The following is a 23441-nucleotide window of genomic DNA, read 5'->3' as shown; positions in this document are numbered from 1 at the left end:
CTATCTGAGCTAATAATCAGCGCATAAAGAGGCTAGAAGCGCCTCACGAAAGCCTAGCAACAACCTCGAAAAAACGTAGAAGCAAGTTGATGCACCTATAGCTAAGGCTCAAAAACAACGTAGATAGCAACCAGATTAGCCTTCAGAATCGCCCAGTTTCGCAGTTTGAAGCACTACGTGGCTAAGTATACAAGCTCCGCCATTTTTCTTTCTGTTCAAATGTGATGATAGTTTCGTGGTCTCTGTACAACCGGCTTTCGCACAGCCTTTTTTTTTTCGATGTCTTCGCTTATAAACGAAAAAAAAAAAAACTGGTTGCTGTAGACATGCGATATAATCCCTACTAGAAGCGCAAGAGAGGCGTGAGACGACGCTGTCTTCTCGTTGGGGTCGTTTCAAGCGCTTACCCAAAAGCCATGTAGCTCAGCGCCAACTGCGATTTCCAAATTAATAAGCTGAAGTCGTCTCATTAGGCTTAATCAGCTTATGTCTAATCAGCACCTTTATCAGGTTAACGAGCGTGTGGACAACGAAAGAGCCTCTCGATTTCTAATTCTCCGGGTGAACCGTATCACTCAAAGGAGACTGCAAAAAATGATAAAATGGAATAAAATAAAATAAACATATCAAAATAAAATCCACGTTGGAGGCCTATATTTATGTTATGCTCATCCTTGGGTCACTATTTGTATAACGAAACAAAACTTAATCTGACCAAAGCAGAAAAAAAAAGAAAACCAGCCAGGCCTGCGCGGAACGCGCAGCACTGACAGCGAAAGCTGCAAAAGCGGCTTTTCAGAGTCTTTTTTAAACGCTGTTTAGGTAACTATCAGGTACACTTGCAGCGTACCCACTACGCCCTAAATAATTGTGTAGTAAGCAGGCATTCATTATGTCATACTTCGTCATTCTTTGAAGAAGCGTGGTACCTTTTTTGTGTGCTGTGCTTGACGACAATGAAGAATTGTGGCAGAAGCTCTGTTCATCCCCACAATCCCCCACAGTCGGTATACGTCACAGTTACTAAGTGAACAAGATCGAGCTTTTGCAAACGATTGGAGCACTCGACGAGCCACTCTTTGCGAAATTCGCATTCTGTGACACCTGAATGTTCTTTTTGCTGTTCTAAAACGCTTTATTAGTCATATTAACGTAATTACTTTCCCGACATCAAGCCTGCTTAAGGCCAGTTTGTAAAGCGTTTCCAAGAACCGGCGTTGCTCAGTTGTAGAATACTGGGCTGGCACGCAGGGGACCCGGGTTCGAAGCTCATTGTGCCTTTGGCGTTTTTTAGGGGCAAAGCTCCTGAAGCCATGAGTCGTGCGTCCCCGATGCATGTCGTCGTCGTAGCTGTAGTAGCCACCTCTCGTTTAGTCCTCGGATTGTTCGCTGGATGGCAGTACTTGTCGCGGCGTTTTTGAAGTGGTCGCGTTGTGTGTGTAATGCACATGGCGCACCGTGTCTCTGCGAAATTAGTTTACATGTACTCCGGGCGCCGCAGTGACATGTAGTCACTGAATACAATGGTCATTTAATAGGTTCGAATTAACAAGTTAACACTGGTGCCTCACCTTGGAAGTAGAAATCTGCTTGACCGTTCGTTTTTAGGGGCGAAGCTCCTTATAGCAGCACCCGTCCGTCCCTCGTAGCCGTTGTAGTGTGTAACAAGTATAACATTTTGACCTTCAAGCTGGTGCTGGTGAGAGATTTCTCTGTGCGTTGTTGAACAATAAAAAATTTGCAGCATGCGCGTTAACTAGAAGCCGAATACTCCTGTCATTCATTCCCCATTAGCAGCCTTTGGCATGTACATTGAGCACTATCTGACAGGAAAGGGTTGGTACGTTATATCCGCTGGGTGTAACCTCTTTAGTTTTAGAAAGGTTTATAGAGCGTTTAGCCGCAGTGCCATGAATACAGTGAACTAGTATATACCATGAACTCGAGGTGGTTAAAGGTGGGAAGTAGACCCGAAGCGCAATCCGTAAGAAAGTGTGCGTGTGCCACCTCTCGTTTAGTCCTTGGAATGTCCGCTGGATGGCAGTGCTTCTATATGGGGAATATATGATGAAAAGATGCGAGATGGTGGTACTTGGAGTGTTGAATAGATGGACGAACGGACACACAGACAGATGCATGGATGGACGCATGAATGGACGCAGGGGCGGACACATGGACGAACGCAGGGACGGACACACGAACAGACGCACGCACGGACGGGCAGATGGACGCATGGACGGTCACACAGACGGACGCATGGACGGATGGAAGCAAGAACGAACGGACGGACGAATGCTTCGTCCCACTCTCCATCATTCACTCCAAGGATATGCTGCCATTTTTTTTTCTTCACGGGCGGCGCCATCCCACCGTGCTCCTAAATACCGTATACGACAGGCGCCTTAACTGCTTGGACCTCAGTATGCAGCTTCCCTATATTGCCGCTAGGTGCCGCGTGGATTGCTGGAGTCAAGAATTCCACCTAAGGGATACCATGAACACCACTGCGATAATATACTAAATTACGTTGATGTACATTTCTGTTTGCACCTGATACCACTGTTTTTATAGCACTTCTGCTAAATTTTACAAGCATTGTGCGCTCTATATAAGATAGTCTGAAATGTTGACCCGCATCATTGTGTCAATATATCTTTTAAAGATGGCATTTCATTTGGCAGGCTGCAATATAAAGCGTCGTCTCAAATTTCGGGTGGAGCTGCCACCATGTTCTATTCTGGCAAACATAGTCGACAAATTAAGTTGACATTTTCTAGAAGGCGAAAGAATTATGTAAGGCATATTTCACATGCACATGCTCCGGAAATAGTGCTACCTCGAGAGTTGGACCAGGATAAAAATATTCTGTGCCAAAGCGAAGCGTTAACGTAGTTTCAAGCTCGAGGGAACTGAACTATACGTGAATGCTTGCGCACTTCCTGTTTACGAGCATGCAGATTGCTCGTAGGCACTGCGTATAAGTGCATTGTGCCAAATCTACGGACGAGCGCAGGTGGACACAAATATACATCAGCCTATACAATTGGAAAACGCTTTGTTATATGGTACACACCGACAGAACCAGTTTGGCAGCTTATGCAACAATTTCAAATGAACCTCCTGCAGCCGCTGCATGTGTTTGGAAGTACCTCAGTACTCTTCAGTTCTCGAACTACTACGGATTTTTCCCTGCTTTCAAAACATGGGCTGTATGTCGTAACAACTTGACGTCGCGTGGCTCGGAAAAGACAAAAAAGAAGGAACAATACCCGGAAAATTGGCTTTACGTAACTTCCGTTACACTTTCTAAATGGCATTATGCTTTTTTGTTTCTGCTTGCTTCTTAAATGTTTTATAACGTGCGGCTATTTAGAGCCCCTTTCTAGTTTATATAAGGCGCAAAACAAAAAAATAATCGCGAGGACATTTGAAGCGTTAATACATTCAAGTTAACGTGAACTCGAAAGTGGTGAGCAAGCAAGTGGCACGGACAAAATGTGAGTCTACACGAGTTTCATTCTGCGCACTCTGGTGGAACACATCGTATAGGCTTAGTGCCGCTGGTAGCAAGAATTTCGGGATTATACGTTACGTAAAAGGTAAATATGCGTTCACCGGACTACTGTTTCATCATCCCGGCTGCGGCGGCTGCATTTCCGATGGAGGCGGAAATGGTGTAGGCCCGTGTACTCAGATTTGGGCGCACGTTAAAGAACCCCAGGTGGTCGAAATTTCCGGAGCCCTCCACTACGGCGTCTCTCATAATCATCAGTGGTTTTGGGACGTTAAACCACACATATCAATCAATCAACTACTGTTCATCAACTGTGCTTCATGACTGCACTTGTAGTTTCGAAGCGCACTGGGTAGACTGTTTATCACCAATATCACTGTTCCCACTGCTCATTATAGGCAGCCTAAGCGAACCTGTATAGATTACAGATGTTCAGAGAAAGTGTTTAATGATTTCGGGTACTTCGTACTTAAGTATGGGAGAGCATTGAGCCATCCCGGTTACAAGACGTTAAACCACCATACCTGGATTCTTGACATCGTGGTCTCCTTTGTGATGTGTGTAGAAAAAGTTGTTAACGATTTAGAGTACAATGTGCTCTACTATGAGAGAGCAGAAAGCCATCCCGTGGGCCTTACAAGGTACTACGTTCTGTGTGTTTAGAAAAAGTGGTGTGTCTGCAAAAAGTTGTTAACAATTTAGAGTACCAGGTACTCTACTATGGGAGATCAAAAAGCCGTCCCGTAGTCCTTCACTACACTGCTATCGGGGTTAACGATTGTGGCGGTGGAGCTGGCGAAAAACCTGGTGTCGGATAGTGTAAAGATATGAGGGTGAAACGAAATGCTCCCCCTTTTAAGCGATGCCGTTAACATCTGTATTTGTATGGGTCTTTTTCCAATAATCAATGTTCTCATCATCGTGGGCTTGTCGACAATCAGTTGTTTCTGATGTGGCAATCTGATCTCCCATCAAGGTCGCGAGTCCTTTCCCATTGCCACGTTTCATCGTTGTATTTCAGGTTCAAGCAAGACCGTCAATTTCACCTGTAGCAACAGACGTGTTGCGCAGATGAGTACGTGGATGAGGCTCTAATCAACTGCCAGAAGGTAACAAAGAAAGAGTGAGTGTAATGCGAAAGACACACACACACATATATATATATATATATATATAGTCAGACTAATGTGACAAGAATTCATACATGGCCTTCAAAGCTCATTTCAATAACAGGTCAGCACCATCTGCGCTGGTTAGCATTACAATGCGCATCATAAAGTCTCACGTGTTTAAAAAAAGAAAAAAAGGAAAAAGAGGGGGAAAAGCACAAGGGCACCCACAACACACATACTGAAGACACGGTTCAAGATTCTCTTGCATGTACTGTGACGTGGTACCACGCTTATATGTAGTTAAAAAACGTAGAAGCGCAGTAGTGTAATGACATTGCATGGCAGTATAAGGAAAACTGACCTGTCTCTAACTAGATTTAAGAGCGATGATGCACTGGTTTGACATTGTACCGCCTGAATCACACCTTCTAGGTTTGCCCCCTTTTTTAATTTATGTTCAATGATTTTACAGTGGATTCCATTGTACGTTAACATATCACTGAGATAGTGAGAGAACCAAAAGGATGATGGCCATTATGTTTTACCAACAATTTTCGGACTCGTCATAACCACTGGAGCCATTGTGTTGAGCGCACTATATTTTGAGAATAAAGCGTTGTAGTTGACGGGCGTCCAACAGGCGGTGCATGAGCAAAGCCTAATCCGGAGCCCAAGTATACACCAGCCCTTACACTGAACCATACACTCCAAAGATTCCGCACACGAAGACGGCCAAACTTCATCGGCCACCATACGGGGAGCATCTATAAAGCACGCCCGTTCACTCACAATCGTTCGCGACCAATCCGGGCGGCGCCATTGTTTCTCGAGAACCATTGCGAGGACGCCACCTTCACCGAGTAAAAGACGCCTCATTGTGCGCAATAGACGAGGATCAATGGCGTCGCTCGACCAAAGGCGATCTCCCGCTCTCGGCAGCTTCGACACACAAAGCTCAGGTGAGAGCGGGAAAAGGAAGCTTTGTAGTGGGCTTGGATCGTTCAAAGTGGCTGTCGCTGGGCGACCAATCTCAGCATCGAGTGAAGCGTGCTATAACAAACTCTTGGGAGCCGGGGCATTCCAGTGTGAAAGATTAGGTCGCCCACTCTACGCAAAGAACAACAGCCGGGTTTTCTGAGAAGGAAGACTGAACACCACTTGAGTGCTTGTGTGAAGTTTCAGAGTTCTTTTTTTTTTCTCTCAAATAATCAATCTTTGCTCGAACTACGCCTGTGGCTGTTGTGTAACCGGGAAAAACAATTCGCGACGCAGTGTTATTGGGTGTTTGCCGACCAGAATAGCCCGTTTTTTAAATGATAATTGTTGCTCCGTCTTATCTGGGAGGTATTACTACATAGGTGCTGAGGCGATGCTCCGCTGAGGTGCTAGTTGTGATACACAGGCTCAGAGATGTTGTCACATTGTGTTTTTTTTTTAAGTTTTCTTTTATCTGATACTGCAGGCACCTCCAGAACTGATTAGGCTGCTTATCGTTATACTCACGCTGCTAGGAATTAAATGAAAAAAACGACATCTGAAAACACTAAGGTCACATCTGAAACACATCTGAAAACACTTACAGCCTCACTGCATTACAGACTTAAAAGGACGAATGTAAAAGTATGTAAAATCATGGCAAACATCGCGCTTTAAATGGCAACGTGTTAGAAACGAATGTAGATATCACCGTATATATTGCGCCCTGTATGAAATAAGTTCCCGCAAAAAATAGAGTATTGATTATTTTTTGCCTTTTTTTCACACCGTAAATACGGGCGTAAATTCGGGACTGTATTTAGAGCGAACGCTTAGCTTCATCTGCCAAGAAAGTTGTCCCGAAGTAAAGCACCAGTGTTAATAGAATGCCTATTATCGGCAGGCTTATCTTTTATGATGATTTAAAGCATTATACTGTTGTATTATATTTTTGCAAACAACACTGTTACTAGTATTTTGCTATTGGTCTCTTGGAAGCGGTTTGCGAAACGGTGACCTTATTTACGAAAACACCATCTCACTCTTAATTGAAAATGTTTACTGAATGTGTCGCCGCTGACATTGCTCTGTACTTAGTGTTTATTAATTGGTCGTGACGCTGTATTTATCAATAACGATGGTAATCCTGCGTGCATTTCAATGACGCACATTAGACGCTTATCGAACCAGAATCTGCCCCGAGTAGCTCATTTTATTTGCCTACTAATATCTTCTTTATTGATTTATTTACATTGATTAATTACTAGAGAATCCAAGTATTTTTTTCTTTTCAAAGCCTGCCCTTTGCCCTAGTAAATTATGGCATAAAGATACATATGCAAATTTGCCTTTAGTATTCTTGCCATCTCATTTCTTGTGGTTGTTGATCAATATAAGTTATCGCTAAGAGTTTCCTAAACAAAACTCAATAAAAAATTTTAGCACACGTCAGCTGCCTACGTCAGACGCCACCCAGTTTTCGAAAAGAACGTTGCCCAGACGCTCGTGACAAGTGAACCAATAAATCAATATTCGTTTCTCACTTTTTTTTTGAAGTTGGCTTCACCATAAACAAAAATACCTAACAGAAAAGCAAGAGTGTCAGTATAAACAACAGCTTACTTGTTGCTGCTTTTCCTAGTGCGGCTCTCTCACGGCAAATGCAATTAGCAAAAAGAAACAGGCAGGTAAAAATGGAAATAAAATTACAGCTATGAAAAATCAGTGGGGCTAATTTATTGTGGCAACGCGTAAGCTGACGTCATCCGGGAGAGTGTACTTATTTCCGAATTAGAACTTCAGGAACGCGGATTTTTTAGCAGGAAAAAAAGAAACGAATCGGCAGAACTAAAGCAGCCAACCGTAAAATGCACACTTACATTAGAACTTGCTTCCGAGATTGAGCGAGCGAGCTAGGGCTCGCTAAAAAGAAAAAAAAAGAACTCATAACCGATAGTAGTTCGAGCAAGGTTATCCCAACGGTATGACACGCCTTCGACATCTTCGAAACTTTCGTTGGAAGGAGTCTGATACACCAGGCGGTGCGCGAAGTTCAGGAAGAACCTCCGACAAAGCTTATTGGGCATCGACTCGACTTTGAACAGATCCCGGAATATCGTGACGCTCTGGCGGGCTCGGCGCGTTAATCTCGAAAATTGGCCGGAGGGTGGCTGGGTCCCCGGTTTTTCTCCATCGCCCCGCACTCTCTCGTTTAATCGCGACTCCACCTGGGCGATTTTCGGGGCTGGAGACGGGCCAGAGGTATTAATTAGACGCCGAGAGTTCCCCGAGTCGAGTTCCGTTTGGTACACAAATCAGATTGGCTTTCTCAGTAGCAACGACAGTAACAGAGAGGGGGAGAGAGAGTGTGTGTTTGTGAAACGGGACAAGTCAGGCGGAGGAGGGGGTCAGAGAAATCGCCTCGCAGTTTCGCAACAAGCTGACGCGCTTCCCGGAGTCGAAAGTTAGCGCTCTCCTTGACGTCCTTTCCGGCGCGGCGGCCGCCCCGCTAATGCATGCAGAAGACCTCCGGGCGCATTCTGAAAGCAACTAAGGCAGGCCGAATGGGCCCCGTCTCGGATGGCGCGTGGGTCGGCTAATGCGCTCTCCGAAACCCGATCCCCCGGAGTCCTCCGCCGGTCAACCCAGCCGAAAACGGGACGCACCGGCGTAGCGGCAAACTCGCGCCTCCATTGTCGCCACTTTAGCTGGAAAAGAGTGTTTGCATGCAGATTCGTTTCATCTACGCACACTGCCCCAGTGGTTCCTCTTTTACATCTTATTTGTTCCCTCCTTTTGCCTGGGCCGAAATGTGGCAACGTTGAGTGCGGACGGCTGCATAGCCTAGGCTTTCTAAAAACAGGAAAGAAAGCGTCTGTCGCCAGTGAGGGCCTGGTTAATTCTGTGCGGCGACTGCGCCGAAATTGCGCCCAGCGCAGCCGGACGTGCGGCTCGGCGTCCCAGCGAGTTATATGGCTAATGAGCGCATTCTTCGTTCACGTCGTCTTGCGCTAACTTCGTGCTACAAATAAGGAGATTGGAGGGTGGCTGGAGCAACGAGTTCCTTCGCGCACAACGTTTCGTAAACGTGACTCATTTGCGACGGTCACTATACTGAAAAGCTGAGTCAGCCCTCGACGTAGCTGAATTCGAAGCTGGCGAGTGACGGAGTGAATTGGCTCAAGAAATGGGGGGATACAGAAGCAGATGCTGAAAGAATACTAATGTGAGCCAATATTTGAATGAACGCCAACGTCTTGTTCATTATCACCGTCTTCTACTATATAAGCGCTGTGGATTTTTTTTTTTTAGTTATTAAGTGACGTCGAAGCACTTTACGCAATTAGGGGGCGGGTGTTTTTTGAAACGCTCGCCTATCAACGCAAGCTGCTGCACATAACTGACTGCCATACGGAGCCACGGACGCGCAAAAAGAAAGAATTTGGGAGGCATATAGGTTCCGCGGAACATATAGGTTCCGCGCGCGCCGCGTTCTGCGACACTTCGGCCAACGGACTCGAAGTGCGGCGGCTTTAGAAATCCGAGGAATCTGAAACGGACCCCCCCCCCCCCCCCCCCTGCCACCGCGCCATCCGGATCGATTTTTGGCCATCGCTTTCCAAAGCGTCGCAACTGGTCGTCGCACGAGGCCGGTGCAGCTGCCAAGCGAGGTGGAGAGTAAACGGCGCACACACATGGACGCGCGCACCGCAGCCAACCGGAACCGCCGGGCTCGGGATTTCTTCCTCCCAGCAGGACGAATGCTCGCCGTTTGGGATAAGCGTTGCGTGCGTGGCTTCAATGCGTGCGTTAGTGGGGCACCGTACGCTAGCGCGCGTTGCGGCGTTTTTGTTTGTGTTAGGAGGAGAGAGGTGGTGGCGAGGGCGACCCAATCGCTCAGCCATCAGCGTGCTTTGAAACGCCGCACAGCGAACCGGTGCCGCTCTCTCTGCGGATTCCGAGTGTGTGGCGGCATGCGCGGCAGCTCGTTCCCAAAAGCGGCAGACGGACCGAGAGGAAAGCTCCGTGGCTCGGTGCCCGTTTGGCTGCCTTCATGCAAATCGGCTGCAGCCACCGTTTCCCTCTCACTTTTATTTATGTCTCTTCTTTTCGCTTTCTCGTAGCTATACATCTCTCGCACGTACCACCACTGTTCCTCGCAAGATAGAAGGGCACAAAAAACGAGAAAAAAAAAAGAAACAAGACTCAATCGTTTTCGGGAACGTTCTCCTCGCCGCATCGGTGTTCACTTCTTACAACCCCCGTCGATCGGAAGTGAGGGCTGCTCGCATCGCACCATGTTCCCACGATTGGTGCTTCTCTGTTTTGTTCTCTTTATGTTTGCACCTCGCTTGCCAATGCGCTCGCGCTCTTGAATCGAATCCGTGTCGCAAGCTCTGAGATGAACTTAGAGCAAGTGGTGCATAACAACAACAAAAAAAAAACCTAGTCCTTACGAGGCACACTTCAGATACTTGATGGCTTGTACGTTACGCACATAAGCGCTATTGCAGTGAACATACTCGCGTAGAGGTAAGCTGATTTGTTTGTGAGTGTTTTACACGAGGAAACAAGCCTGTCGCAGGAAAAAAAGCGTTCTAGTCGATCGTTACGGCTTCCGATAGAGCGCGCAAGCAAAATAACGATTATAATCTGAAGGTGGCACGAAACTGTAGGCGTAGTTTGCCCCCCCCCCCCTCACCTTGCCTGCGACAAGAAACGATTCAAAGTTCCGAGAAAATCAACGCACGCTCCGGAACACGAATGGCACTGCACGATAATACCATAGCCGACTCGGTGTAGAAGTTGTGTTTACGAGGAAGCACGACTAGTCTTCGTTAGTAAGTTCAAGCAAACATATTTAAACAGAAATCATAACCTTGTATACAGAAGGCGTATTACCAATGTAACTCCAGTGAAAGCCCTCGCTCTCGATCGTATTCGCAGCTGTCATAGCAAAGATGAATTTATCGGAATGCATCAATGAGTAGGAGATGCTGCTCATCTGAGTCTGCAGAAAAAGACGGGGGCGCAATTCGTTTTTTCAGTGAAATCTGGTGGTGTAGTAAATAATATGGCAAGCTGTTTTCAATGCGCGCTGTAACGCGTACTTGAACTAACTAACTAACTAACTAACTAACTAACTAACTAACTAACTAACTAACTAACTAACTAACTAACTAACTAACTAACTAACTAACTAACTAACTAACTAACTAACAAACAAACAAACAAACAAACAAACAAACTAACTAACTATCTAACTAACTAACTAACTAGCTAACTAACTGACTAACTAACTAACTAATTAACTAACTAACTAACTAACTAACTTACAAACAAACAAACAAACTAACTAACTGTTCAACTAATTAACTAATTAACCAACTATCTAACTATCTCATTGCTTCAACCATACACACCATACAGACGATACGCCCACATATATATCCCTTTTTTTTTGACGACCCCGAGCAACAACTATGTGTAATGTTCACGCCACTTAATTATGGCAACAACACTTGCGTAGCTTCGATTTAAAGTACACAACCTTAAGTTGCTTGTTTCAGCCGTGAGAATCATCGCACACCCAAAAATATTTACGGCCCCTTTTAAGACACTTAGTTTACAGCACCTCCGTTCACTCCAGATGCGGGCATCCTGTGGTGGAACAGTAAAGGACACCCACCGCGCTACGCCTTTCCCCAAAAGCACCAAACTGCGTGCAGACAACGCGGGCAAAGCTCTGCAAACAGCTTTGACGATATAAGCGCCTAACAGGGTCTCATGGAGGTCGACAACGGCATTAGTGCCCCGCGACATCGCAAACACGGAAACAAGCTCTCAGTTTTCGCGTAGAAGCACTCGTAAACGCAGTGCCAAGCGCGTGGCTCCAACAGATAAGCATCCAGCCCAGCACACATTCCTTTTTTTAAAAACAAATGCCTTATCAACATTCAGACATGCGATCATGGTGATGACGATCAGAAGATCCTCTAACGCCACCTGTATGGTATGTCGATCCACCACTTTCACGGAGCCGAGCTGTCGAGAGGCGGACAGACGCAGGAATCGGAGGGATACCAACAAAGCAAAAAACAAAAACAAAAACACGAAAGAAATAGCGGGGCTGCAAGTTGTCGTAACCAGGCGGTGCGACTCGGCACGTGCCGCGAGCTCCGTCCGCGTCAACATTTTACGGCTTGGTTTCTTCACTCTTTTCCCCCTCAAATCCGTGCAGCGAGCGATAGTGCCGATGCGGCACAACCAAGAAGACACCGGAGCGAAGCGACGTGTCAGTGTTCCTATAAGCAGCTTATTATAGAGACGTCGACGATGCGATAGCGACACCGCGCGACGGATGGGACACCTCCCGCCGGCACGGAAGCGACGACTGCTCCAATATAGACACCTTTACGAGCACGTATGAGCTTTACGCAAAAAAAGGCAGGTTGAAAGTAACTGCTACGAACTCTTCTCTCATGTTTTTATCGTAAACGAAAGTCGGATATTTAGGGGGCGTTTGATGTTTTCGAAGAACAGTTCTACCTAGAGAACTTATTCGAAGGAGCTAACAGTCGACGCGATGGTGCTAACTTACCAACTCTATTGCTGACGAGAATGCAGCCTGGCTAAAAAAAAAAAAAGAAACGCATAGGTGAAAAAGATAGGAACTACCGCCTTCTACGTTGGTGTGAGCCATTCATATAGGCCATCATGATAATGATATTTATGTTGACAGTAGCGGTGTTACTATTGTTATGCAGAAAAGAGCTCTGCTAGCCTTGTTTCATTGTTGTGGTTCTAAGGCTATATTTGACGTCTGGTAATCTTGTATAATCTGACATATACCATAAGGGCAGTGGAAAATTACTGCGACGGCATTATTACTTGCTTTTCCGCCGTCGTAAAGTCTACAGGGATATCATTCGCGCATAAGTGTTTCTAAACTTGAATCGTTCGCGAGAAAGCATATTAGCGAAAGTGGTCAGCTAATGACAACAAACAAAGAAACAAACAGACGAACAAAAAGCTTTGTGAACAATAATTACTTAAGAAACATCATCCCTTCTTAATTAAAGAAACGGGGAGGCGGATGGATATCTTTAGCATGTTCCGTGCTGGGACTCAGATAATTAAAATTTTATGAGATGGTTAAGGCTAAACGTCGCTAAATGTAGCTTGAGGGCACTTAGAAACCGGTGCCCGTGACCGCTGGGCGACGAATGAGACAAATGAAAAGGGTGCAGCGCACGCTGCGCCACGCAAAGTTATCGCATTCTTGTGCAGGAAAGCATACATGTATAAAGCACCAACAGTGCTGCACGCTATAGTGTTGCAGAACACGCTGACGCAGCGTGCCTCCGTCGCAAGGAATAGGGAGTTTTAGAATAGCGCACCGCGAACCCTTGCGGAGCGCTCGCTGCCACTGCGCGTGCGTCGTAACGCGAGTCGGCGTTCACGTTCGTGGACTGCACGCAAAAAAATACGAAATTGCGTGCGGTTATGGCGGCCCGCATGGGGCCCGCAAGCGCTGGTTTCGAGGCTATGGTATCGCTGCGATCGCGCGTTCCGGTTCGCAGCAGGGCAAACGCTATACTAAAACTCATATGGCGCCCGCAACGCCCGCAACGCTTGCAAACGGTATTCTAAAACTTCCTAATGACACAGGCGACGACGTAACGCTGAGCCGTTGCGGCTGAAAGAACGGTAGCAGCAGATGAGGCGGCTCGGCAAACTCTCAGCCCAACAGCCTTTATCGGCGCATGCAATCTTGGTGTCCTACCCTTGTAAGAGGAGAACGCTTTTACTATACGGGAGTCGACGCAATAATTATATAAACAGAGAACTGGGCGCTGATACGGATGTATGCGGTAGCTTTATGTTGGTGAGGTGCTCATTACACCGGACGAGTCTTTAGGCGTTGCAGCGGTATACTCAGGGTCCAGAATAAACGCTTACTGGTGCCCCGACGTTTTCTCGGGTCGACGCCAGGCTCGTTCAACGCTGGCGGAATTTCACGAACAAGCGTTGCATTCCGGGACCTGGGGGACAACGACCGGAAGTTCTTTCAGCCAGCGGTAACGTGAAGGTTTACGGGGCCAGCGTTAAATATGGCAACTATAGGAGAGGTGGCTACGCAAGGGGAATGAGAAGCGCCTACTACGTGTCGTCAAGCGTCGGTGGTGTTGTAAACAAACAAACAACAATGTGTACAGTGATAGTCGGGAACGTACTCTTCCGCGATTTAAGTAGGATATATAGTTTTAAGTTAGGGCCAAAAGTGGTAAAAAAAAACAAACTCAATAGGGTTCTTACGTCCTCACCTAAGACGACACGAAGGCAAAAGGTATATTCCTTTTCTTCGTAGTTTATGTGTCTATCCTCCCCCGGCCATTTTTGAGAACTTTCTTCAGTTGACGTGGTTTCGCACGGCCTCTATGATCGATGCTGTCATGCGACGACGTCATCACTAATTGATGCATATCAATTTATTTCATAATCGCTACTATACAGTTAAACACAACAATTATAAACCCTAATGTTTTCCTTGACCTGATTGACTGTTCGATTTACGGTTCCGTATAATTTCCGCTAGTAACAGAAACGACTCACGGAACAACTATAAATAGTACTAAATATTTTTGCCGCCCCGCGCTGCATGTGTCTTGTCTGCTGTAATTGCTTCTCATAACGAGTACCAACTATGCGTCGTGAATAAGTTGTTTCTAAGACACAATCGTAACGAGGGCTGCGCACACAGGAGCTTGTTTCCGTAACGAAAGGATAATCACCCCGTGTCGTCCACACGTCGTCCTTAAAACCCCGTAAGCACGTCTCCGACGCGTGATTAGGGAGTGCTGCTAGACGTGCATAGGAAAGCTGCAGTTGTGTCCGAGAAAAAAGAAAAAAAAAGAAATCGCTTCTCCCCGCTAGTCATAATTCACGCACTCACGGGGGAGTCGTGGAGCAAGTTTTTTTTGGCACCGCATTCGAGATTCAAAGGAAATTGCCAGCGGCGAACGTGACCGGGCTTCGAAACGACTTGTTTTCGGGGATGACTTAAAACACGCGCGAACGCTATAGGATGCGTGCCAACGGCGCAGCACGATTGGGTGATAGCGCGCCGGCGGCATTTCCCCTAGATTATTGGCCGAGGGATGTGAACGTGACGTTATTCGTATAAGCCGACCCTTTGTTGATTACACGTATTTCGTTATTCGATTAAGAAACGGCCTCGTTTGTTTGCTAACACATGCTGGCGAATCGCATACTGATTTTCGCATCGTGTCGTTGTGAATTATATACGATTCGTCCATGGCGCCAGACATGATCCATATCGACGCAGCGTTCTGCCTCGATAATGAACGAACGTTACAACTCTTTTTCCTTTAGGGCAATAGAAGCTGCGCTAAGCATAACATTACAGAAAAGCACGAGAAGGCAACATCGGCTCAAACCACGGATAACTGGGCAATTTAGCTACGCCTAATGGATTTCGCGGGTGACGTGAGCCACCACGAGTTAAAAATCAGAGCGTAAACATAAAACTGATTTTCAACAAAGCGAAATTCTCGCCAAGCTTGGACTCATAACCTTTACTTCTTTATGCTTTGTAATCTTTAAATTTTTTGAACAGAAATTGTAATCGTGCTTTAATGATAACCATGTTCGCATTTGCCGATAAACAAGTAAGCTCATAAAAATTTGTTGCCAAATCTACGCGATGACCAGCAGGGACTGCCAGAGCTTGTTCTGTTACAGTTAAAAGATCAGGAATGCTTTGTAATCAACCAGAATTTTGCAACAAATGTCATTTCGGTACCGACATTATACTGGTACCTACATCTTGGAAACATAAGTTTAATAAATCGTGATTCAAGGCAAGGTGTCGCGTGAGCAAAATGCAGTCAACAACACACGCGGAGAGTGAATACGCCTTCATTTTTACTTGCTGTCCCAACGTTTTCTTAGTACGCCCTGGCATTCCGCTGTTTAGCGATTGCTCATGGGTTCTACTTTTATATCGCGAAAATGCCGACCGCTTCCTGACGTGGCTGATGTACACGATTGAGACGGCCTTTAAGAAGTCTGAGAGAGTAATAACTTTACTATATTAGTAGGGATGGCTTAGTGGCTTAGACAGATAGTGGTCGGAATAATGAGGTAGACAGCAAAGGAGGCAACATAACAGAAAGAACAGGTTAATTTTTTTCCCGTCTGGACAGCACCACGCACGGTAGTCTACAACAAGGTGCTGATTCACTGAGCGTCCGCATTTTGGCACAGCGTAGTGCATTGAGATATTGTCCAGTTCTTTATGTTTCTGTTTTGCTATCGCGATACAAGAGAAGGTGCTGGTGAATAGTGCACGAAGTGGGTAATTCATTTCATCACACGTTGATTGGATAACACTTGAAGCAATAGTAATGACTGGTTCCTATTCGTCATTTATCGAATTCAGTCAAATCAGCACCAGCTGGAATGTACAGTCGCGGCCACATCTGTGTAGAGCACGCAAACAGCAGGTTTTCGCTCTGCGGGGCGAAACATTGAGGCAGTATCAGGCTCCGACGTGGTCAGCCTGGCAACTAGGCCGCGCATGCTCTTGATACACTGTTTCCTGAGAGCCCAAAACTGCCTCAAGGTTTCGCCCCACAGAGCGAAAACCGGCTGGTCGCGTGCTCTACACAGGCGTGGCCGTGACTGTACAGTTCACTCAATGAAGTCCAAAAAAAAAATACCGGTTCACGGACATGCAGCTATAGTTAAAAGCGAATGAGACACCTCTGAGTGTATTTACCTTTTAAACGAAACAAGTTCGGCTGTCAGTGCTGCATGTACATAGTCAAATAATTTAATTTATATACGTGCGAGAGCTACAATACGAACATCAGGGACACCATTGTGGAAAATTCAGGGTTAATATGCGTCGCTAAGGCTTTCTGACGCGCACCACGGCCGAACACAATAGAGTTCCAACATTTCGCTCTCACAGATGTATGGCCACCTTTGCCGGGAACAATACACGCGTCCTAGAGCTCACGCGGATACGCCATAGTAACGAAGCTAACACGGTGGATCTTTTCTTTGCAATCACAAACCGAATCAGACTTATCAGATAAGCATTTGCAGGAGACCGAGATAGGTTTGCAATGTCGCGATATCAATCAATCAATCAATCAACCAATCAATCAATCAATCAACCAACCAATCAATCAACCAATCAACCAATCAACCAATCAACCAATCAATCAATCAATAAATAAATCAATCAATCAATCAATCAATCAATCAATCAACCAACCAATCAATCAATCAATCAACCAATCAGTCAATCGATCGATCAATAAGTCAATCAATCAATCAATCAATCAAACAATCAATTTGGATTCACAATAAATAATATTGATGGGGTTACGTCCCAAACCACGATAAAATTATGATGGACGCCGTGGTGAAGCGCTCCAGAAATTTTAACCACCCGGAGTTCACTTGTACGTAAATTTATGTACGCGGGCCACGAGAATTGCCGCTCACACTGAAAATGCAGCCGCCGAGGCCGGGTATTTGATTTCGCGACCTCCGGGTCAGCGGCCCGGTCCCATAACCACTATAGACCATCGTGGCGGGTAATCAATCAGGACTTATCCCCCATGTCCAGTTTGTCTGTTCAGCATGCAGAGCGTGCAGCAGAAACCCTAAACTCAATACAGAAACTTGACCTAAGCAGACTAAGTTAGTTAACAGATCCAGACACAACAAGAAGTAGGGCAGACTTTCTGCCAGCAAGAACGAGTGGGGCCGAGGGGGTTCGTACGAAGCCGTCTTTCAGGCGTAACTGGAAAAAGAACAGCTTGAACAGACACTCGCACTTCGAACGCGAAGAGTTATTCTGCTCATCGTCTGACAGCGCAGCCGACTCGAACATAACGCATGGAGCTGGGCGACGCTTGCGCAGGGTGGCCTTGATTCGCACGCATCACCGCAACGAGCGGCCGCACGTTGGTCGTCGCTATACAGAAAACGAGCGGGCGCGGCCCAAGAGAAGCGCAAGTTTCTCTCTGCCACCGTGTCCCAGTTTTACCTGGTCGATCGATGCGGCTGGAACCTGGGTCAACCGCCACTTCAAGGCCTTCACCGGAAGAAGACGGCGTCCTTGCGGATGGTATTTCCGGCCGTGAGGGTAATAACGTCGGCAAGGTTCGCGACCTCTAGGCCCTCGTAACGTTTAACGGAGCCGGAGTCAACCAAAAGTAAAGCAAACGCGAGTGTGTTAACAGGACGACATGGAAGCTGCGCCGAAATTGTACGTGACACGCTTATTTGTTGCGTCACATTTACAGTAGCGCACGTGTTGGAACAGTGCATAAGTACTGCGCGAGCGTGGAAGTTTTCAACTTGCATACATACATACATACATACATACATACATACATACATACATACATACATACATACATACATACATACATACATACATACATACATACATACATACATACATACATACATACATACATACATACATACATACATACATACATACATACATACATACATACATACATACATACATACATACATACATACATACATACATACACACGTACATACACACGTACATACATACATACATACATACATACATACATACATACATACATACATACATACATACATACATACATACATACATACATACATACATACATACATACATACATACATACATACTGGTATACATACATACTTGCATACATACATACTTGCATACATACATACATACATACATACATACATACATACATACATACATACATACACACATACCACATTAAAAAAAATAAAAGCGCCCCACCACGATGGTCTAGTGGCTAAGGTACTCGGCTGCTGACCCGCAGGTCGCGGGATTGAATACCGGCTGCCCCGGCTGCATTTCCGATGGAGGCGACAATGTTGTAGGCCCGTGTGCTCGAATTTGGGTGCATGCTAAAGAACCCCAGGTGGTCCGAATTTCCGGAGCCCTCCACTACGGTGTCTCTCACAATCATATAGTGGTTTTGTACTTTTAAACCCCACATATTAATCGATTATTAAAAAGAAAAACTGACCCTTCACAACATTAAAATGCTGCGAACTCAAGGTGATCAATGCATAGGTACATAGGATTGATATAGGATATACAATCAAGTGAAACAACCTTAAGAAACACCCCTTTGGTGTTACTATACAACAAACAATTAAGCCGAACACATCTTTGTCTTGTAGACAGAGTATCGAATTAAGGCTAGATTGATGTGGCTTAAAACTCGATGCGTGACTAATGAATTTGAGTTCGCTGAGCACCAATGACAAGATAAAGGGTAGTCAAAAAAGCTTAACAAGCTTTTTCATAAAAGGTGGAAATCAAATACAAAATGATGTATAAAAAACAAGTGTTCAACTTGGTGAATAAAACGCAGGAAACCGGGATGCCTGAAGACCAACTGCACTGAAGATAAAAAGAAATAAAGAAAGTCGCTATGAAAGAATCCACGCCTCTTTGCCTGTCGTGCGCCTATTGACTTTGACAAGCTGCTACATGTCTAAGTTAAATAAAAGTGCTCGTGGAACGAAACGAAAGAGAAGAAGCGAGAGCGAAGCATGTCTCTGTGTTCCGGCTTCATGTCCCACGCGCTGTTATTCGATTTGGCTTCTGCCGCACTTAACTCTTGACTACACAAAACCGAAAGATAACCACAGTATTCTATGTACGGCTTTTTGTACTATTAATGTACCATAAATCAGCTTAATTTATTCAGACTATTGGAGCTGTCGCAGCCCCCGCATGCTTATAAGTTGTACCTGTACATAATAATAGCAGTCTGCTATGCCATTAATTCGAAGAAACCGTCTCCTCCAGGCTAGTACCGTATAGCATTCTGACCACATACACCAGAATTGCAACAAGAGAGCGTTTGCCAACGTTAATGCACAAATTAGGTACCTGATTTGCAAGGGTATTCAGCTAACAATAAATGCTGCGTCTTCATATCCCAAAACCATCATATGATTATGAGAGATGCAGTAGTTGGGATATCAGGAAACTTCGACCACCTGGATTTCTTGTAGGGCGTGCACCTAAATCTAAGCGCACGTTTGTTCTTCGCAGTTCGCTCCCACTAAAATGCGGTCATTGGGGCTTGGAATTGAACCCGAACCCTCGAGATTAGCAGCACGACACCTTACGTGCTAAGCTACCTTAGCGGGGGGCCTTTTCACACCAGACCTTGACTGCCATAGTGCGCAGTTACATTTGGCTTATTCTTGGACACTTTCAGTATACTTGCTTCTTAGATAACGGTGTTTGCAGGTGGGAGGGGGTGAGAAAGTTACGATAGTTTTCAGCTATGTAATTTTAATAAAAAAAATAAGTACACTTCTAAAGTGTCAAAAAGTGCCGTTGACAAAACTTTTTTAATCACGAGTTTTTGTAAAGCTGACTCTGCCGCTAAACGACAATAATTACAGAGGTGCACGCTTTACAGGACGCACATCGGCTCGCTTACAGTATCCGTTAAAGACGTCGTCGCTTGTGCCCACCCACTTCATTTTCCTGTCTTGTTAGGGGGAAGAGAAAAAAAAAAGACACGCCTCCTTTCTCCTCCAAGCACTTCCAGTCACGTGCCTACTTCCGTAACGAGAGGTGGTACACGCACACTTTCTTACGGCTTGGGCTTCGTGTCTACTTCCCACCTTTAACCACCTCGAGTTCATGGTATATACTAGTTCACTGTATTCACGGCAATGCAGCGCAACGCTCGCTAAATCTTTCTAAAACAATGGAGGTTACACCCAGCGAGTATAAAGTAGCAACCTTTTCTTGTCAGATAGTGCATAATGTACATGCCAATGGCTGCTAATGGGGAATGAGAGACAGAAGAATGCGGCTTTTAGTTAACGCGCACGCTGCGAATTTTTCATTGTTCAACAACGCACAGGAGACATCTCCCACCGGCATTACCTTGCAGGTCAAAGAGTAAGACATGTTACGTACTACGACGAGGGATGAACGGGTACCGCTTTAAGGAGCTTCGCCCCTAAAACGTCATTTCTCCGTGGGCGGCTAAAGGCTCTCCGAAACCAGCGCATTGTTCAACTCGAACGGAGAGCGCCATAATCAGCGGCATACGCCACAACGCTGGAACGAAACTGCTTCATCAATGTCGTTTGAAACAATCTCCTGAAAGCTTGACTTTAACTTATCCTCCCAGAGAGCACAGCGTTCTGGAGATCGGTCATGGCAGAGCAGGAAAAAGTGTCTAGATAAAAGAAAGAGAATCAAAGAAAACAAACGACAAAAAATCAGGAATGCTTCCGAAGAACCATACTGCAGCCGAACGCCCTGCGTTCGGAACGGGTACACCGGAAGATCCTTTAAAGCCCGAAGGCTTTCAGTTCGATTATATGCGACGCGAGCGACGTGGTGGGCCTATGGGGTCGCTCAATGATGCAATATATCTGGCCTTTTTTTTTTCTCGCTCTGCTTTCTTTTCCTGACGTCCACTTCGAGCTCTAGAAGGAGTGCCCTTCGAGAGTAACCGGCCTCAATTTGTTATCGAAAGAGCGAGCGATAAAAGATAGTCGCCACACACGGCCCACGTGAAAACGACACGAACGAAGAAGATACGAAAAACGGCCAAGTTTGTTAACATGAGTGCGCTAGAGGATGAACAATTGCGTCTTCTCAAGAAACAGAAAACAGGCGACAGCCAAGTCTGGCCGTCGCTTCGCGGCAGGCGTCTTTTCTTTTAACGCGGGGACGATGAAAAAGCACCCTGACGGGTCTTGTGTCCCCTACATCGCTTTGAATTTTTTGTCAGCCCCCTCTGTGTCACCAGTGTGCGGTAGAAGAGTGCGGTGATTTAAATGAAAGAGGAATGGATGTCGGTGACAAATAGTTTCGGCGTGTACGCATGAAAGAAGGAGGGAGGGAAGCGTGTCGCGTTCTTGCTGAGTGACGTAGACATTCGTGGACAGGTCCCGAGCGCGCGTTGCTGCCGTTTTTTTTGTATCTAGTTTATAATAAACTAATTCCAAAACGAAAGAAAAAGCGATGCGTGCCGAACGACATGTAAATGATGGCGATTGCTGTCGCGAGCATTTTTCTTGTACAAGCGGGCGTATACGGAAGTTGAAAGCTTGCGACGTTTTTAGTGAAACGGACATTTTTCTCCTTGTGATGAAAGATATAAAAGTGATAACGAGAATGGGCGAGCGCCTTTTGAAACTTAGTCTATAGTGCTGCATGTGAGTTTGGTCAAAGAATTAAAAAATATTATGTTCCAACAGCTTATAGTAGTCTCGATGGTGTAATAAATAGAAGTTGCTATGATATGCTTGATAGTAGCCATAGCAGGTTCGCAAGAATTAGAGGATATGAAAGTACACAAATAGTACACCACAAGTGCAAACGTATGCCACTTTGATTTTTGGCGCACATTTAGGGAACCCAGCTTGATGTCATTTTTATTTTTTGTTATGTTCTTCTCCTCATCTATTATAGCCGCGTACTAACACGCACAAGTTTCTGTACTAGTCAACCACACTAATGTCCAGAAATTTCTGTCTTTCCTTGTTGAAGTCACATACACGTGAATCAGGCGCAGTGTGAGATATATCGCCATTTTTCGCCATTTTCATGCTATTATTTGGTAGAAGATCACGCGAAAACTGCTTTAGTGGCTGACGAAAAACTGTGATAAAGCGAGCATAATCTGCATTAGCACATTGAAAATGCAGCAAATATCGAAGCCTTTAAAACACATGAATTGGAAGAAGCCATGAACTTTTAGCGCAGCGAACAGCCTGGCCACTTCGATCTGCGGGATCTGTCGAGTAGAGGATAGAATAAAGTGCTGACTCACTCCTTGATGCCCTCGTGAGGCACGTAAAGGTCAAAGTCGGTGAACTTGATCTGGACGCGCTCCTTGCCTTCCCCCTGGAAGTGGTAGTTGCAGCGCGTGCTTGGCGGGTACGGGTTCGGGTAGTTTGGGCTCGTGATGGTGCCGTTCTTGGAGCTGTTGCTCATGATCACCTGGTCACAGCTGCCGTTGCCTGCGCAAGGAGAAGAAAAGAAAAAAAAAGATGTGTATTATAAACGCAAGTACAAGAGTTTCGCTTCGCTTCATGACTTAAATGTAGGAATGAAACGGGTGCATTGAGAAAATTACGGAGGCTCTCCTGTATCTACCCAAACAAGTGAATAGTTCCCGGGAAGACGGAGGCTCAAGGAGATAAAAAATTATCCATCCTTGGGCTCAGCTAATAGCACCTCTGTTTGGTTATTTTTCATAAATGACACATTACTCAACACAATTATCACCACATTAGAAACACTAAAATGATTACTGCAACCGCCGCTAATGAGGGAAGTGTTAAAGTAGAAATCTGCTTCCTAACATGTTAAAAGTGGCCCCAGAAAACACATTTCAATATTTCCCTCATCTACGGCTACAATACGACTGAATATTCAAGTGTTTCTATCACTTTTACACTTACTATGAAATTCGGTTTTCATTCTTTCACGGCAGTGCATCGCGCACACCAACCACGGCTTGCAGAAACAAAGACGCTTTGACTAATTGAAGTCACTTCATTAATTATGCACGTAGAGCTTTTGTCTCTCTATCATCGGGTTTCTTTGCCGCGGTGTTGAAATCATGATCTTCCTTTTTACGCACCGAAATTCACATTAGCCTACGCTCGCGCATATGAAATATTTGAAATGTGGCATGCTCATTCGACTAGGACTGCATTCATCGACAGCTCGTTGCCTTATTATGCACGAGAACTGC

General features: G+C 45.5%; 1 protein-coding gene across 2 annotated transcripts in view; it reads right to left on the bottom strand.

Annotated features, from left to right (window-relative positions):
- The window catches only part of LOC142817694 (suppressor of lurcher protein 1-like), a 413217-nt gene that overhangs the window by 66774 nt on the left and 323002 nt on the right, over positions 1-23441 (bottom strand). For both annotated transcript variants that reach the window (XM_075895045.1, XM_075895044.1), the window contains exon 9: positions 22512-22701. In XM_075895045.1, the coding sequence (XP_075751160.1) occupies positions 22512-22701 (190 nt within the window). The remainder of the gene's footprint in view (positions 1-22511; positions 22702-23441) is intronic.

The sequence above is a fragment of the Rhipicephalus microplus genome, chromosome 5, assembly GCF_043290135.1.
Source record: "Rhipicephalus microplus isolate Deutch F79 chromosome 5, USDA_Rmic, whole genome shotgun sequence".
Taxonomy (NCBI): Eukaryota; Metazoa; Arthropoda; class Arachnida; order Ixodida; family Ixodidae; genus Rhipicephalus; species Rhipicephalus microplus.
Note: the sequence above shows the minus strand (reverse complement) of the source record. Positions and strands in the feature narration are given on the sequence as shown.